This window comes from Carassius auratus, chromosome 39 (genome assembly GCF_003368295.1).
Source record: "Carassius auratus strain Wakin chromosome 39, ASM336829v1, whole genome shotgun sequence".
NCBI lineage: Eukaryota > Metazoa > Chordata > Actinopteri > Cypriniformes > Cyprinidae > Carassius > Carassius auratus.
This window is the reverse complement of record NC_039281.1, coordinates 4,131,174-4,149,480: the sequence shown is the minus strand read 5'-3', so window position 1 is coordinate 4,149,480 and position 18,307 is coordinate 4,131,174. Positions and strand designations below refer to the sequence as shown.

At 36.0% G+C, this 18,307-nt stretch overlaps 1 protein-coding gene across 1 annotated transcript in view; it reads left to right on the top strand.

Moving 5' to 3' along the window:
• Nucleotides 1-15,112, top strand: part of LOC113058136 (sodium/potassium/calcium exchanger 3-like) — a 15,292-nt gene extending 180 nt beyond the window's left edge. Inside the window, exons 2-17 of the mRNA XM_026225816.1 lie at nt 3,970-4,065; nt 7,436-7,512; nt 8,334-8,408; nt 8,496-8,580; nt 8,657-8,760; nt 8,835-8,909; nt 9,021-9,046; nt 9,139-9,192; nt 9,356-9,498; nt 9,600-9,766; nt 12,107-12,383; nt 13,407-13,573; nt 13,671-13,785; nt 13,907-14,019; nt 14,470-14,535; nt 14,655-15,112. Of these exons, the coding sequence (XP_026081601.1) occupies nt 3,970-4,065; nt 7,436-7,512; nt 8,334-8,408; nt 8,496-8,580; nt 8,657-8,760; nt 8,835-8,909; nt 9,021-9,046; nt 9,139-9,192; nt 9,356-9,498; nt 9,600-9,766; nt 12,107-12,383; nt 13,407-13,573; nt 13,671-13,785; nt 13,907-14,019; nt 14,470-14,535; nt 14,655-14,765 (1,751 nt within the window). The 3' untranslated portion in view covers nt 14,766-15,112. The remainder of the gene's footprint in view (nt 1-3,969; nt 4,066-7,435; nt 7,513-8,333; nt 8,409-8,495; nt 8,581-8,656; nt 8,761-8,834; nt 8,910-9,020; nt 9,047-9,138; nt 9,193-9,355; nt 9,499-9,599; nt 9,767-12,106; nt 12,384-13,406; nt 13,574-13,670; nt 13,786-13,906; nt 14,020-14,469; nt 14,536-14,654) is intronic.
• Nucleotides 15,113-18,307: the final 3,195 nt, after the last annotated feature.

Sequence of the window (18,307 nt, the reverse complement as noted above, 5' to 3'; positions counted from 1 at the left end):
TACCACAAGTCTTTCCGCTGCTAATTTTGATAAATATTTTCTTAAATGTTTGTGGGGAATTCCCGTTTTACCGCGGTGCATTATATAAGCTGAATATCATCCTTTTGAGTGTTTTTCATTGTCATGGAGATGTGGAACATTCTTGATTAATTGACGAGTTTCTCGTCATTATAACATATTAATGCGTTTATGTTATGCAATATGTCTGTGAATCAACCACATGAGCAGCAATAGTAGCTTGCATGATCAAAACAAATTATTAGACCCACTATAGGAATCAGGAACCGGGTGTGAATTGCTGGAGACAATTTCCTACAGTGAAAGTTTTTTTTTTTTTTTATGTATACGGGTTAAAAATATATTTAAACAATGTTCAATAAACAAATTGACGAATTTCAATTAATCAGACAGCACAAAATAAATCAGAAATTGAGGTAACAAGAATAATGTAAGTGAATATTTGTCACTTCATTGGACATTTACATATAGCACAAAAAAAAAAAATATATATATATATATATATATATATATATATATATATACATGTCTGTTGGGTGTTTGAGGTGCCAAAATACAATCAAAGTCCTTCTACAGTCTTTGTTACAATTAATTTGTGAAAAAAAATCTAAATTGGTTACAAAATTACAGTGTCAGAAATGTACTTTAAGTCGCTGAATAGGTTGGCCACTGATAAACAGTTTCTAAAGCATCATTTTAAAATGCCAAAAGCAGTAGTGGAGGAGCAGCAGGGACTGCATGGGTGGCAGACCATGGCAGCCACATAATTGGCTGTCTGTAAAGGGCATGACTGTGACAGCTGCTTCAGCTTGACATATTTCACAGTGACCTCTCCAGAACCTTTAGAGCATTGTTACCTGGACATTACACTCGTCTTGGGTCTTCAATATTACTCATCTCTAAAGGTTCAAGGGTTAAATTAGCAGGGGTTTAGAAGTTCTTCAGTCATCAAAGAAGAGCATTTCAGCTTAGTCAATTTCATCATATTTCATTTTTAGTTATACAAAATTTGCTTGTAATTGAAGTTCTTACTTTGAGCACTATGGAGTTTTAAAATGCCTTTTTTTTTTATTTAAATGGTATAAAGGGGCAATCCACCCAAAATTGAAAATTCTGTCATTATTTAATAATCCTCTTGTAATTTCAAACATGGAACGACATGAACGACTGGGCATGGCGGATTGTAGACTTGGAAGAAAATGGCCACTGCTGTGATTAGCTAACAGTTGTGTATGTTTGACTCCCGACATCCTTGGATGTTGTTGTGATTTAGCTTAAAAATGCATAAATACTCAGTACAAATCAAAAGCTCTCTAATAACAGACAAAGCAATAGTAAGCTCATATTAAAACAGTTACTCACTCTTGTGTGTTTTCTCCATTCTGTCACTGATGGAGTTTCGGTTTCTTGCCGCTGTCGACTCTGGCTTGCTTAGTTGGGGTCACTTCATCTACCGCGATAGGATTGACTTGATTGCAAATAAATGCACAGACACTATTTAAACTGAACAGAGATGACATCACTGAATTCAATGATGAACTGCCTTTAACTATCATTTTGCATTATTGAGACACGGTTTTCCTAATGAATGTTATTCAGTGCTTTGACGCAATGTATTTTGTTTAAAGCGCTATATAAATAAAGGTGATTGATTGATTGATTGATTGGATCCAATAGTTGCCACAGCATCATCTTTTAGTTTCAGTCTTTCTGAAAATCCTGTACTGAATTGTATTTTGTTTACAGACGAATCTGCAGTATGAAGTGATCAAAGAACCAAGTTCTTACTGACACAGTCTGGATCTTCATTAAAAATACAGTTCATCCACTCTTTCCTAATGTTGGGATCAGAAGGATGGCAATGCAAAAACTTTATTTTTTTCCCACAACAATCTTTCTTTCTTTCTTTCTTTCTTTCTTTCTTTCTTTCTTTCTTTCTTTCTTTCTATCAGGACAACACACATTAATCAACATTTCTGTAAATGTGCCAGTGTTAGCTGGCTAATTTTCAACTGCAGTCCTTTGACAAGATGTTTAAAATAACATCAAGAAACAACAAAACATCAGCACAATAACTCAGTAACATCAAATACCATTTCCACAATTAGCCATGCAAGCACACAAAGTGGATACACACAAGATGGATAAGATGTAAGCATGCTAGAAAAATAGTAAATATAAAGCACATCAGATGCTATTTTGAGTTAATAAAATAAAAACAAACACCTACATTTGTATAACAACACTATAAAAACCATTCCAGACAATTAATAAAATAATAATTAAATAATCCAAACATAACCAAGCCATGCATTTGGCCGTCTGACAACGAGCAAAGGACATAGGACAAGGTGACAGGTGACACTTCGACACCTTGTCGAAAAGTTTGAGTTTCATTTATTTTTAGCACATTTAAAAACAACTGAGCCGACCAAAGTGCAGCACAGAGAACTATAATTAAGCCAGTAAGCCTAAAACAAATTTACAAAAAAAAAAAAAGTGGCAGAAGTAATACACAACACTAAATATACACAAAGTAAAACTGTATACAGCAGTTACTTCAGTCCATAAGCCTTTTTAAAAAGATATGTCTTTACTAAAGATTTAAAAACCTGAATAGAAGTGGCTGATCGCAGGTAAAAAGGAAAAGCACAATCGAATGCTGACCGAAATGAATGTACAATGTGACCTACTTCTGCGTCGCCATTCTGTGTTGCTTATAATTTGATCTTTTCACAGTGACTTTAACTTTTCCACCTTTGTGTGTGTGAGTAATGAGTTCCTCCGGGAGGCTGAGTTTGAATGTTAAGCAGCTCCTAAAAAAGTGCCATTGGAATCCAGAGCTGAATGAAATGAGTGTGATTTCTATCCCTTTTTTAGTAACTGGAGATTCACTTTAATAATAGACTGGAACATCACCATGTCAAGAACAATGCAGGTTTAGATGTGAATCTACAGATACGTCAAAAACCGAAGAAACCATAAATAGATGTAGAAACTGCTCTGTACTTGAAAAAAATAGCAGGCAACCAACCCATCATTGAATATATATAAAATTAATTTTCAAATATATAGTTTATAGTTATGTGTCAGTCATGTGCTCTTGAATTTTATCCATCACTACCATGCCATGTCAACATATTCTAATACGCAGGCATGTTGCCTATTGCAGTTATATTTGGAACTGATTAGTTTGCATATGCAAATGAGAACTATCTTTGTCATTTGTTTCTTGGCTAAACCACACCACACATCCAGTTCCATACCTTTCATTAGACACTGCTTTTGGATCAGGTTTCCATGGGAACTTGAGAGGAGGGAAGGAAGCATTCTGATTGCTTCAATCTTTTGCCTATTTTTAAATGAGTTGGGGTTCAAGTTTAATACAGGGTGTCCGAAACTCAGAAAATTATTTTTTAAGTAATTTAATGAATTATATAATTCTTAATTTAGAAAAGAATGCAAAATAAAAGCATTTTACCAGATTTTTGGACCCAGCACTAGAGGGTTGTAAAGATTCTCTCAACTCATTATACAATGCAATATGAATACATGCAATACGATTCTTGATACTGATTTCACGATACAATCTGCATTTTAATCACGACCCAAACAAAGATTCAACGCGCAACAAGCAGTTTTTTATGTAAATTAGATTGTATAATTACATTTATAAATTAAATTAGATTGTATAACAGCAGACGTGCTGAATTTAAATTCTGACAGCAGGTGGCGCTTATGGAACAGCCACAATATAGTATTTCCTTGGTTTCTGTGGTAAACAAAGCAGTGCTGCACTTATAAACACTACATTTATATGCATCATACAGAGGCAAACCATCTAAACTTAACTAAAGACTGTATAATGTAATGTCTTTCAATCAATTAATCAGTAACTAAGCTGGAACAGTTAACAAGATAAAGGTGAACATGTGTTTTGTGTTTTTACAGCCCATTCCAAAGAGGATTCGGACTTGACCTGGGCCCGGCGTAAACTAACGCAGCAGATCATAGAGGAGAACCAGACATCAAGTTCACCCAGAGCTGGTGAGTGAAACTGAGCAGTTCTCTCTCTGATTATTCGCCTGTCTTTTTGTTTCACATCTCTCCAAATCTCGCTATCTTTCCCCCTGCCTCCTCATTCTGTGAAGTGATGCAGACAGGTGCCCTCTTCATAGTCAAGCCCCCTCTGAGGCTTGTGTTTCTAAGCAACGGAATCTCTAATTTCAGAACAGAGGATAGTCTGTTTTAAGCATTCAAAGTGTGCCACTTTAGAGAGATACGTCATATGTCCTTTTTTTCTTTTAATCAACTCCACAAATCACTCATCCCCAGAGGTGTTTCTCTTTTTCATCCATTTTCTTTTTTCCTCTTCCACCATCCATCTCACTCACTTTCTAACCTGTAGAAAAGTTTTTTTCACCAACACAGTTTTCAGTGCCTTGTGTAGGTTGCAACTCTTTCTGAATTTTATTCATGATAATGAGCCCTATCATACACCCGGCGCAATGAGACGCAAGGTGCAAGTTTGCTAGTTTCAGTCCGGTGCCATTCGCATGCGCCACGTCGTTTATTTAGCAAATGCATTTGCGCCCATGGGCGTGCTGGTCTAAGAAAGAGGTGTGTTCAGGCGCATAATTATGAAATTAATGTTTTTCTCTAATACACATTGGCCACAATTACTGGCACCCCTAGAAATTCTTATGAGTAAACTATGATTGAAGTATATTCCCATTCATATTCACAATTTTGAGCACCAGCATGATTATAAACATGAAATCATCCAGCACTGGCTTTTTGTTTCACAGAAATATGAAGAGGAGGGAAAACAAAGCCCAAATTCCCTTAAATCATCCATCACAATGAGAGAAACCAAAGAATATTTTTCTGACGTGCAGCAAAAGATAATTGAGCTTCACAAATTAGTGAAGTGGCTATAAGAAAAGAGCTAGAGCAGTGAAAATTCCCATTTCCACCATCAGAGTAAAAATTAAGAATTTCCAACCAACAGAAAATGTTACAATACTGCCTGGAAGAGGACATGTGTCTATATCATCCCAATGTGCGGTGAGAAGGAGAGTTTGAGTGGCTAAAAGACTCTCCAAGGATCACAGCTGGAGAATTGCAGAAAATAGTTGAGTCTCTGGTTCAGAAAAACTTTTTAAAAAATTGACGTGAAGTGACATTCAGCCAAGTATGGTGAACCATACTCAGAATTTGTGCTCTGCATTTAACCCATCCGAAGTGCACACACACAGCAGTGAACACACACAAACCATGAACACACACCCGGAGCAGTGGGCAGCCATTTATGCTGCAGCACCCGGGGAGCAGTTGGGGGTTCAGTGCATTGCTCAAGGGTACCTAAGTCGTAGTATTGGCGGCCCGAGACTCGAACTCACAACCCTAGGGTTAGGAGTCAACCTCTCTAACCACTAGGCCACAACTTCCCCATAAACAGAACCTTCAAACAGAACCTACATCACCACATGTTGTTTGGGAGGGTTACAAGAAAAATTATCCTAGCTCATTCAGAAACAAACTAAAGCATATTCAGGTATCAGACATGACTGGAACTTCAAATAGGACTGGCTTCTATGGTCAGATGAAACTAAAAAATGAGCTTTTTAGCAGCATACACTCAAGATGGGTTTGGTGAAAACAGGGATAAAAAGTACCCCATGTGTATAATGAAATATACAGCTGTATTTTTGATGTCGTGGGCCAATGTTTCTGCTGGAGGTCCTGGACATCTTGGTTAGACACATGGCATCATGGATTCTATCAAATACCAAAAGATAAAAAGAAAGAAGCACCAACATGGAGCTGGGAATCCAAAGGGTCTGGAGTGATTCTGGATGAAGGAATAGTCTATGATCTCTTGTCAGGTGTTCTCTAACCTAAAAAAATTTAGACCTGTTAAACTGGCAAATGGAGGTTTCAAACATTATTGAATTGTGGACAATGTGTATTAGAGAAAAACATTTATTTCATAATGATATTTCCCCCATTTTAAAAGGAATGGGAGATGATAATCTGATTGATTCATTGAACGTTACGCCATTTACTCATTAAGAGAATAGGGACAACCCATTCGTGGTTAAAATAGCAAAAGTGGATTTGGACACGCCCTGAGTGCACCTGCGCCGTGCGCTTTACACTTTGCATTTAGATCATTAAAATAGGGCCCATTATGTTCAGTGACATTAATTATATTTTGCAGACTGCATACGATTCACTTATATTATGTAAAACACATTTAAGATTGTTTTTTGTAATGCAGGGAAAATAGAGCCAATGGTTATTTGTTTACTGTTCATACATCACAAGTTATTTGAAGTTATACATTTTTTTTATTTTATACTTTCTATTCTTATCTATTATTGCAGTTTATTGAAAGTTGTTTGCAATGCTTTTTGGAAAATAAATGTTTAAAAACAGCTAACTAAGATATCAGCGGTAGCGCAGGCTGAGCAGATTGATTTTAGAGGACAAATGTAATAAAATGCAATGCTCTAAAAGCTCTTGAAATCATTAAACCCCTTTAATTATTTATAAATCCTTCTGATTTATGAAATTCAATTAGAAAGTCCTTGGTAAATTGAATCTTAAATGTAACTGAGCAGCTATTAATTCCAGCTATGCATCAAGATAACAGATTTAATAGCATTGCTCAGATTAATCAAGACAAATTTCCCGTTGCTTTTGACATTATCTAGTGGAATAGAATTTTTAAATAAGCTAATTGTATGCAAATTCTATATATTTTCAAAATGTGAGAAGTTGAAAAACAGAAAAGCTAATTGCTTTTAATCTGTGCATTTAAAGCGTGTCCTTTTCTCCCTCTGCTCTTTATTTCATGGCTGTTTATTAGACAGCTGCCCACTTTAAAGCAGTCAGAGCAAGAATCGTCTTCACGCTGATTGCATCTCAAGAAGTTGTGGGCTAAAGTATTACAAGTCCTCTAATTTAACTAGGCCTACTCTTCCTGGCCTCTTAGTTACCACTTAGTTACCACGGATAAAAGCTTCTTAACAACCTTAAGTTAAATGGAGAGCATTGCCTTGACATGGACTACATCAGTGAAGTAAGAAAGTACAACACTACATAGATCAGTGTATTCACAGATTAAATACAGTTTACTTTGCCTTCTTTTTGTTTGTTTGTTTTTCCTCTACTACAATATACATCTGAATGTGTGGTTACACTTTACCATGTCAGCCACAATTTCTTTAGGGCCATTAGAAATGTTACGTAAATCAAAATAAGGTTTAATAGCCACTGCGCTGTCAGATGCGAAACCTTGATATAATGTGACCTTTCATGTAAGCATGATTGCATAGTTTCTCTGTGCCGTATTCCTGGTGGTATTTTTGCCCCTGTCTCTATTCTCTAAAATGTTCACTTTTCCACCCAGCTATTCATGAATTTCCTGAGGACATCTTCACTAAGGGACAGAGGAGGCATGGGGCAATTCTACTGCATGTGTTTTGTGTAGGTATACCAAAGTACAGTGAGAAATACAGAGAACTGTATGATGCAGTGATTGACTGTATAATGATAATTACAGGACCGTTCAAAAGTTTAGTAAAAATTTTTTTTTAAAGACATCTATATTTTTATTTAGCAAGGATGGATTAAACTGGTCAGATGTTACTGTAAAGAAGATCTCCATTTGAAATAAATACTGCTGAACATGCGTATTATGATTTGCACAAACAAAGCAGCTTTTTCAACATTAATATTAATATGAAGTGTTTCTTCAGCACCAAATCAGCATATTAGAATGATTTCTGAAGGATGTGACTCTGAAGACTGGAGTAGTGATGCTGAAAAATCAGCTTTGTCATCTGGAATAATTACATTTTAAAATATATTCAAATAAGAAATGGTTATTTTAAAGTGTAGTATTCACAGTATGCATATATAACAATATTACCATTTTAACTGTATTTCTGATCCAGTGAATTCAGCTTTGGTGAGCATTAGAGATTTTAAAAGCATTAAAAACATAACCGCTCCCTCAAACGTTTGAACGGTAGTGGACATTCCGTTTTTGTTTTTGTTTTAATTTGTATTTGCATTCTGGTTTCACTTGTAGAATTATAGTTTGTAATTTTATTACACAAACACATTTCTTTACTGAGTGCATAGCAAAATTCAAAATAATGCTACAACTTAAGCTGAAAGAACTCAGTGATAAAGTACGGTCTTTGATAGCACTGTTATTTGTCTTGTGCTATCAAATTGGTGTTTGTAAAAGTTAAGTCATGGATTTCTGCTGAACTATCTATTGTGTGCTCTTGTGACCACAGACGGTTTACATGTTTTATGCCCTTGCTATTGTCTGCGACGTCTACTTTGTCCCCTCTCTGGAAAAAATCTGTGAGGTGGGTGCAGTTTGTTCCTACAGGCAGGAATCTCAGCGTTCCCGGGACACATGAGAGAATATTCTGAGCTGGAGTCTGTATTTTCAGAATCTGCACCTCAGTGAGGATGTTGCAGGTGCCACTTTCATGGCAGCAGGAAGCTCCGCCCCTGAGCTTTTCACATCTTTGATTGGTCAGACCTCTAGCAATGTTTACATAAGCTGCTGGTGTAAATAAGTTGTCATTAAGAAAGTGTCTCTTCTTATCAGGTGTGTTCATCACCAAGGGAGACCTGGGGTTGGGAACTATTGTGGGATCAGCGGTCTTCAACATCCTGGTCATCATCGGAGTTTGTGGAATATTTGCTGGACAGGTAGTATATGCATATTTATTACATTACATTATTACATTACATTCTTGTTACATTCCAGCGTTCCTGCTTCACAGACCATCACTCTGACCTGGTGGCCGCTCTTCCGTGACTCTATCTACTACATACTCTCTGTGTTGGCCTTGATTCTGGTAAGCGTGAGTATGACTGTATCTGTAGGTTGAATTTATAGTCAACCCTAATTTATTTTTGTGTTTGTGTGTGTGTGTGTGTGTGTGTGTGTGTGTGTGTATGTGTTTCAGATCATATATGATGAAAAAGTAATTTGGTAAGTGTACTGAAATCATCATAAAGGAAGTGTAATATTACTCATTGACATTTAAGTGTACTGGGCTTTATCATATAATATAACTGTTGCAGGTGGGAGACTATAATGCTTATATCAATGTATGGAGTTTACATCCTTATCATGAAGTGAGTATTTAACATGTTTATATATTATATACAAGAAGAGTTAAAATGTAAGTAATGTTAATGAAATTAGATTTATTGTACTATATACTGTAAATGTATTTATTTTTAACATGCATGTAATTTTCACATGATATAATATGAGTTTCTGTGTGTTCCTTTCAAGGTTTAACAGTCAGATTTGGGGCTGGGTGGAGCAGAGGTTTGGTATCCCAGGTCAGCCGTGTTTGGTGAGCAGTCTGCGCAGAGATGTGTCGGTAGGAGAGGCGAGCTCACACTGTGACACCTCCATGATCCTCTTGAAGAAAGGTGTGTGTGTGTGGAGGGTGGAGCTGTGCGGATCATACTGAGTGCTTGTGCATTATAAAGTGTCACGTCTCTCTCTCTCTCTCTCTCTCTCTCTATCTCAGGTCAGGATGCGGGTGGCCAGGACTCCCCGGTGGTGATGGTGGATGAGATGATGAGTCTACACCCTCACCAGTTCTCTTTCTCAGAGGCAAGCCTCCGTGTCATGATCACGCCCCACTTCTCCCCCCGCACTCGCCTCAGCATGGCCGGACGCATGCTCATCACCGAGGTACTGGCTAGATGCTTGCTCGCTTTGTGCATGTCTGGATGGGACAACAGCACCTCCGTTTTTCAACCAAGAATATGAATTATCAAGATTATTTGATGGATTAAAGGAAACTATTAGAGTTCCAGTCTATTCTTTATTAGTGTATCAACTTTGTCTCCATTTTGTTTTCCTAATTTTTTTTTTTTTTTTGTCTTGTTTTCCAGTAAAATATACCAGTGTCCTTAAAACAAAATAAAATTGATTTGAGAAATAAAAATGTATAAGATATTAAGACTAAAGCAAGAGAATACACTAATGTTCAAAAGTTTGGGGTTGATAAGATTTTAAAAAATCACAAATACGGTTAAAACAGTAATATTGTGAAATAAAATTACAATTTAAAATAACTGTCTTGTATTTTCATATATTTTAAAATAATTTATTCCTGCTGAATGCTGGATTTTAAGCAACATATTTTCTCTAGTCTTCAGTGTCATGTGATCCTTCAGAAATAATTTCTTATTCTTATTATTAATTTCTGCTGTTGTCTCTCTTACATTTATTTTATTATCAATGTTGAAAGCAGTCGTGCTACTCAGTAAATTTCAAAAGAACAGAATTCATTTTAAATAGAAATATTTTCTAACATTATAAATGTCTTTACTGTCAACTTTTATCCAACCTTTTATGAATTCTTGCGGAGTATAGGTATTCTTTAAAAAAGCATATTTAGATTTTTTTTTTTCATTAAAAAAGAGTTTTCCTTGTTTTATGCATAAATCAAAAAGTTTGAGCAATTTTTTTTAAATCTCAAATAACTGTTATTCCTTGTTTAAATTATGATATATATATATATATCGCGGCAGCAAGATTAATTTTTAATGAGCCAAAAAGAATACGTCACACCTCTGTTTATCAATTTGCACTGGCTTCCAATAGCTGCTCGCATTAAAATTCAAGGCATTGATGTTTGCCTACAAAACTACCACTGGCTCTGCACCCATTTACCTAAATTCGTTACTTCAGATTTATGTGCCCTCTAGAAGTTTGCGTTCTGCAAGTGAACGTCGCTTGATTGTGCCATCCCAAAGAAGCACAAAGTCACTTTTACGGACTTTTAAATTAAATGTTCCCTTCTGGTGGAATGAACTCCCCAACTCAATCCGAGCAGCTGAGTCCTTAGCCATCTTCAAGAATCGGCTTAAAACACATCTCTTCCATCTTTATTTGACCCTCTAACTTTAACACTCACTATTCTAATTCTATTCTTTAAAAAATCTAATTACCTTTCTAATCTTTTTGTATTCTATTTTCTTTTCATTTATTATGCAATTGTATATGTATGTGTGTGTGTATGTGTAAAGATCTCTAACTAGCTTGCTCTATTCTTTTATTTTTTTATTCTATCTGTTTTCTTTTTATTTATTATATTAGTTAAAATCCCATGCTACGTGTACTGTGTTAACCTAACTGAGACTTGTTATAGCACTTATATATCATTGCTCTTTTTGTTGTTTTTGATTGCTTCCACTGTCTTCATCTGTAAGTCGCTTTGGATAAAAGCGTCTTCTAAATGAATAAATGTAAATATATATATATATATATATATATATATATATATATATATATATATATATATATATATATATATATGATTAAGAAAAAACAACCAGTGCTTCTTAATTTAGGAGAGGTAGCAATGGCCGCGAATGAGAATCGGTCACATTCAGTAAGAAATATGAAAAACATTTTTGTTCTCAGAAGAAACATGAGAAGCGGGACTTTTAGTTTGAACTCATTTATTATTATTGCTATCTTGGAGAATTATTAAAGAGATTTCATTTATGGTTTCTCTGTCCTGTGGGTCTATTTATAAGACCCTTCAGCTGTAACTTCTGCAACAGGTAGGATTTGTGACTGATCCAATTCTTAGATCATCTGCTATTTCCTTTATATCCAAACGTTTACACTTCAAATGTCAGCAGTAGTATTTCTTCCTAGGTTCAGGCATCCTCAGACACTACTCCTAATTTCCATTTCTGTTGAGACCCCTTTAACCTAATGTAACCATTCTGTTGTTTGTTTGAACAAATGCTTTATTCCATCTACAGTCGTTCACATGACTTACTTGTTGGCTTGACTCTTGCAGCTCTTGCATGTCCTCTCTACAACACACTAATGGACTGTGCTTTACCTTGGTCTTGGGATGTGTTCAGCAAGCTTGACTCTGAAACTCTGTCCTTCCCATTTATCGTCTAATTGAATCTCATTCATTTGAAGGGGTTCACATTGTGTCTCCTCTTCTCCAGCCCTGCAGTGTCCGACTGTACATCTCTCACATCTCACACATGTAATCAACAGAGGCAGAGACTGATTAGAAACAGGAGCCCTGGAGACAGCAGTGGCAGCGGAGCAGGGGACACTCCTGGCCAAGATGGTCCAGGCATGGAGGGGGTTCCTTGGGGTCTGGAGAACGGAGGGGCCCTTGAGAGTGAAACACAACCCCTGGAGGAACCCAGACAGAAGGGACAAGGAGGAGAGTTAAAACAAGTAGCAGACATAGAGGACACACAACCTAAAGATGAAGAGGAAGAAGAGGCAGATGAAGAACAACACTTCAGACCTTTTACTGTGCCAGGTGAGTGAATATTAAACAACTTTTTCTCAAACAATTCTGGATCAATCCACAAAAGAATCATAAATTAAATTAACATCCATTTAATTAACATCCAAATAATTAACATTTCTTTATCATGAATATTTTTTTAGCAAATTATTATAGTATATTATATGCATTTATACAGTGAAAAAATTATTAGTGCAGAAACAATGTGTGTGTTTGATGCCACTCATCCAAAATCAATTTAGAATTTGATAACTCCGCGAATCAAAAACGAATTGCATCATAAGGGGCATAAAGTCTCCCACCCCTGGATATGTGGATATGTTTATAAATGATTCCAAAACATGATATTAAAGCATTATTCAGATTATTCAGAATAACAGGACAACACATTGAGTTTATTATGGTTCATCCATCTCCATTTTTTCCCACATCCTGATTAGAAGAATGGTCCTGATTTTCGGCCCCTTAAGGACCATAATGCATTAGTCTGAGAGCCATTTCTAGGTAATGGGGGCATGCATTTTAGATTAAAGCACTAGTGCTATGATTATAGGAAAGTGATGAGAGCGCTCAAACCTCTCGGGGCTGATGCGGCTTGCAATCAAATGAACTCTATCACTGCTGAACATTCGAACATCTGACTGATGACAATAAGGGTGAAAATTGCAATTTGAAGAGCTCAAAAGGGAAACCTTTGAAGCATTTGAATAACAAAAGGCAAATAAAAAGAGATCATGAAAACAGAAATCAAGTATCTTTGTCTGTAGAGACTATCTTTGTCCTGTTGGTGATATTTTTATGTATACTCAAAGAAAAAAAGGTATAAAAGCTTTCCATGTGGCAATATGCTTTCAAAAGGTACACAAAGGGTGCATATTATTACCTTAAATGTACTTTTTGAAAAGGTACCACCACAGTGACAGCTTTTGTATCTTTTGTATTCTTACATAAATGTGATACTGTCTTTGTCCTGTAGGTGGTGTTAAGGGGTATAGAATGAAATGAGGTAATGATTTGAAGTACTTTTATCCACAGAGGGGCGCTGGGAGCAAGTGAAGTGGGCGCTGTCATGGCCCTTAGGCTGCCTTCTGTACTACACTGTCCCCAACTGTGTTTTGCCCCGCTGGGAGCGCTGGTTCATGGTAACCTTTGTGGCCTCTACACTCTGGATTGCCGTGTTCTCCTACCTCATGGTGTGGATGGTGAGATCAACCCTTCAATGCTCATTGTCACTGACAAAACATCATGTGGGAATGGTATATGGTAGAATGTGCTAATAAAACACAGTCTTTGTTGCAGGTCACCATTATCAGTTTCACACTGGACATTCCAGATGTTGTCATGGGTATTACATTTCTAGCAGCAGGCACCAGTGTCCCAGACTGCATGGCTAGTCTCATAGTTGCCCGTCAAGGTGCTAAGATCGCCCCACTCTTCCCTCTTCCTGTCCACATATTCAGTTTTAAAAGATCAGATGAGTATGTTTGTAAAGTTGATTTGATTGGTCAGATGAATGAATGTGTCTGGTGCTGCAGGTATGGGAGACATGGCGGTGTCCAACTCGATTGGCAGCAACATCTTCGATATTCTACTGGGTCTCGGTTTCCCATGGGCACTGCGCACTCTAGTGGTTGATTATGGGTCAACTGTGAGGTTTTATTGATTTTAACTAGGGATGGGTCATTTATTAGCAAATAAATAATGTATTTAGTAGCATATGATATAAATATATATTTATAGCCAATTATATGTATTTCAGTCAAATTTTATAATTTTCATTTAGTGTAAGTTTTTTTTTCAGCTTTATTATTAACAAGTTTAATTAATTATTAAATTGCTATTTCTTTTCATAACTTTTACAATTAATAAGATCCACTTTATTTCATCTCTAATCTTATTTTACCATTTTCTTTCCTTTTACTTTTTGCTTTTGTATCTGTTTTAGTGGCCATATTTGATGTGAAGTGTTATTTCAGTATTAGTCTTCATTAGTGTTTGTTTTCATTAGGAATAATGATCCTGGTTCTGTGTGCTAAATTTGAGCGGCACCAAAAACTTCTTTTGATTCTTACAGCATTCTCTCTCGCTCTTCCTCCAGGTCTTCATTAACAGTAAGGGGCTGGTGTACTCGGTGATTCTTCTTCTTGCTTCTGTTTTTCTCACTGTAAGGTCATCACATATAATTTGAGAACCCTCTTGATCTTATGTTTATGCTTTTACATATTATGTAAAAATTGTCTCATGAAATGTACGTGGCTTGTCTTTGCCCGTGTGTTTGTCTAGGTACTGAGCGTGCACCTGAACCACTGGAGGCTGGACCGGAGGCTAGGCCTCGGGCTTCTGTTTCTGTATGCCATCTTCCTGCTCTGCTCCATCTGCTTTGAGAAACTCTAGATCCCACTTTCCATGTTTTGCTTAGCTGTAGGGTAGATCTAGACCTAGATAATCATATTTTACCCCCAGTCACTGCCTTATTAGTAGCGGTTATTCCAGCCATGGTTTGAGGCCAGAGTAGTGAACGTTACACTGTGAAGCGTGACTCTGCTTCGGTCGGTTCTACGCACGGCTTTAAGCCAGTCACCTACTACACAGTGCTGCCAAACTGAAGGAGACTGTCCTTCATACTGTACCTCTGAAACATTTCTTAGCACTCAGAGCTTCTTAAAGAGTTTTAATTACGAGGTGTGATCAATTTATACAACTGGTATTAAATGTTTACAGCACACAGGAGACTTTCTCTAGGCTCGGCTTTTGCATATTTCTATTAGTCACAAGCAAGCGTGATATGAAGAAAAATATGTCACTGCAAAAGTGTTAATACTAAAAAGAATTCTATTAACTGTTGTTAAATTCAATTTATTGCATTACTTTGCCTTTTTTATTTTTGACTTTAGGTCTGTAAAAGTTAGTGCTTTAGGATTCAAGGATTTTCCTGTTTCAGTATAATTAAGAGCAGTTTGTTTGTTCCTTGAAAAAGAAAATATTCTGGTATTTTGGAAGGCATTTCTTGTAGTATTGCTGATTAGCCAAAAACATCCCCTGTCTTTGGTAAGTGTTTACGTTCCAAACATAAATAGTTTTATATAAAGTGTAACTTAGAGGTGTCTGTTGCAGATTTTGATATGTTGTAATGAAATTACTTTTGTGCTCTACTGCACTACTATGAATATGAACATGAGAAAATAACAATCAATTAAATCTTTAACAATGTTTAGCCATTATTCACAAAGAACTGCTTTATACACAGGCCTTTGTCATTTTAAATGCACCAAATGAAGATGTTTGGTATCACAATATAGTTATTATTATTTTTATTTTTTTTTTCAACCATCATATATTGCATACTGTCTACAGGTCAGATGATGAATTATAATATATATATAGATATATATAGATATATATAGATAGATAGATATAGATAGACAGATTATGTTCATAATCAAAGGCTTCCACTGTTTGAGCAGAAATTATTTGGTTAATTCTTGTACAGCAGTGTTTTAATTGTTGTAAAGTTATCTGTAAAGTTATTTTAGACATTTGACATCTTATTCTGATTATATGTGCTTATGTTTTAGTTCTGTTGTATATTTATTTTTTTAAAGACATGTATTTAAGTAAGACCCACACTGATTTTTTTTTTTTTTTTTTTTTTTTGTGGTTTGCAACTCTCTACTAATGAGCAAAATGTAAATTATTTAATTTGTCTAGAAGATTTTCATCTTACCACTCGCAATAAAGAGTGTTTATTAAATTGATGTGAAAAAATAAATAGTAAATTACAAGTTACAGCCGGATTGAGTAAACTGAATGTTTCAGTTGAACAACTTCCTGTTTGTTTTCGTTTTAGAAGTAACAATGAAGCAGCTCATTACCGTTTGTTACAGTTCTGTCTGTCTGTCTTAAAGATTGTTGAGTGCAATAAAGCAAGGTCTGTGCAATACCCCAGATCATCACTCTAATGTGTCATTCGCAGTCTTCCCCTTGAACTTATGGAAGTGTCGCAAATAAAGTTATAAATAAAGAGTTCTTCTTAAGAGTTTATTTATAAGCTTCAATTTGGAAACAGTTTTTGGAAAGTTACATAGTTTTTTACATTTACAGTTTTTTACAGTGGATTAACATTTATTATAAATGTTTCTATCTTCCATGTGTGATCTAGCCATGTGTGTGGACCTGTTAAGACAGAAGAGTATACAGCAGTATATTTGATAATATTTGAAGAAAGCTGTATCTGGTTTTTAAAATTCGATAATTTTCAACAACAGTGTATATTATGTGTATATAAAATGTAGTTTATAAGAATTTACGTTTTTAGGTTTAAGTTTAAGTTTAGTTTGAGGCAACATAGTCATCAAAATCTTGCTTTTCTCCAAAGTAAAACCAAAATAAATTATGTTCTTTATTATGTTCTCCTTGTTTTTGGGCTTCCTAATTTTTTTTTTTTTTTTTCATTAAAGCTGGTGGAAGATGAGTGATGTTAGTCCAGTACTTCCACCTGCAATTCCAGAAACACAGACACGACATAATCCATCACCGCTCTGCGCTGTTTGTTCATTTGGCACCAAACCTTTGTGTCATATTATATACCTTTCACTTTGATAAATACAGCAAAAGAGAAACCAATAGCACTTTCCCAGGACAAACGTCATCTGGTGCGTAAGAAAGCTTCTCGAGTATTCATGGATTGCTTTGCATGTGTGGGTGACAGTTTCTAACTCAGAATACCACTGAAAACAGAATTGCCCAAAAATAAACTAAATCAAATGCTTGTAATGCAATTAGCTCGTTCTGCTTATTTTATAATAAAAATGCACTGATTAATTTAACATTTGAGACTAATCAATTAAATATCAGCCCAAATACATCATGCAACATAAGGTATATCAGACATAAAGAATCAGAGGCAGAGCAGTCACAGATGGGAAGTGAAGAGTAAACATTTGTTAGGGGTCTCTGTGCAAGCAGAGATAGTCTCTGTCTGAATTGACAGCACACCCTTAATTGTGTCTATGACGAGGGAGCCATCACGTCAAAACCATAAACACTGGGATGGGGTGACATGACCAGTATCGATCCCTTCAGGATAGATGGCCTCTGAAGATATAAAAACTGAAGGTCCTGGCTGGGGCGAGAGTACTGAAGACTGGAGACACCCGCCGACCTCTCAACATGTTGTCACTGGCACTGCTCTACATTCTGGCCGTGGTTTGCTCTGCGCTGAGAACTGACGCAATGCCTCTATATTCAGACACGGCACTGCCTCAACAGGAAGGTAAGATTATCAGTGTGCTCTTGAGAAGTTGGTTAAGGCTGAACATGTGGCTAAATGGTAGAACCCATGTCTAATAGACGCTGGGCTTATGCTGAGTGCTCAATTTCCCTTCTGCTTTCATTGTAAATGTTAAAGAGGAAGTGGTGAATACAGTATTGGAAAGATTTGATGAAGACCCATGAGCTTGATCAGTGATAACTTAACATGATAACTCAATCCGTCTTCACTAAAGCTTTTAAACATGATCATTCAACTTAGAAACAAGGTTTTTTGGGGGGTGAAAATTCGAATAAAACTGTAAAACATTTTCAAAGTTGTATACAAAACAAATAATATTGGAATATGTTTTACAAGAAAATACGATTGCGGTGTTTCTTTAAAATTCCATGTTTAAGTCAATGTATCACATGCTGTTTCTTTGTGATTATTTGTGAAATTGACTTGTTTCACCGGCAATGTTTTTTTCAGTGTAGTTTTGTAGTTCATAATTGTATTGCTTTTACCTTTTTTTCTGTCTCAGAACTGATTCAGAAACTGGTGGCAGAGGTTGAGGACAGACAGAATAATGACTTAACAGAGCAAAGAGACATCAAAACTGTGCTCCCTGTCCTGCTCCAGAGAGGTGAGACTGTGACTCTTGGGTACTTATTATTACATAACATTT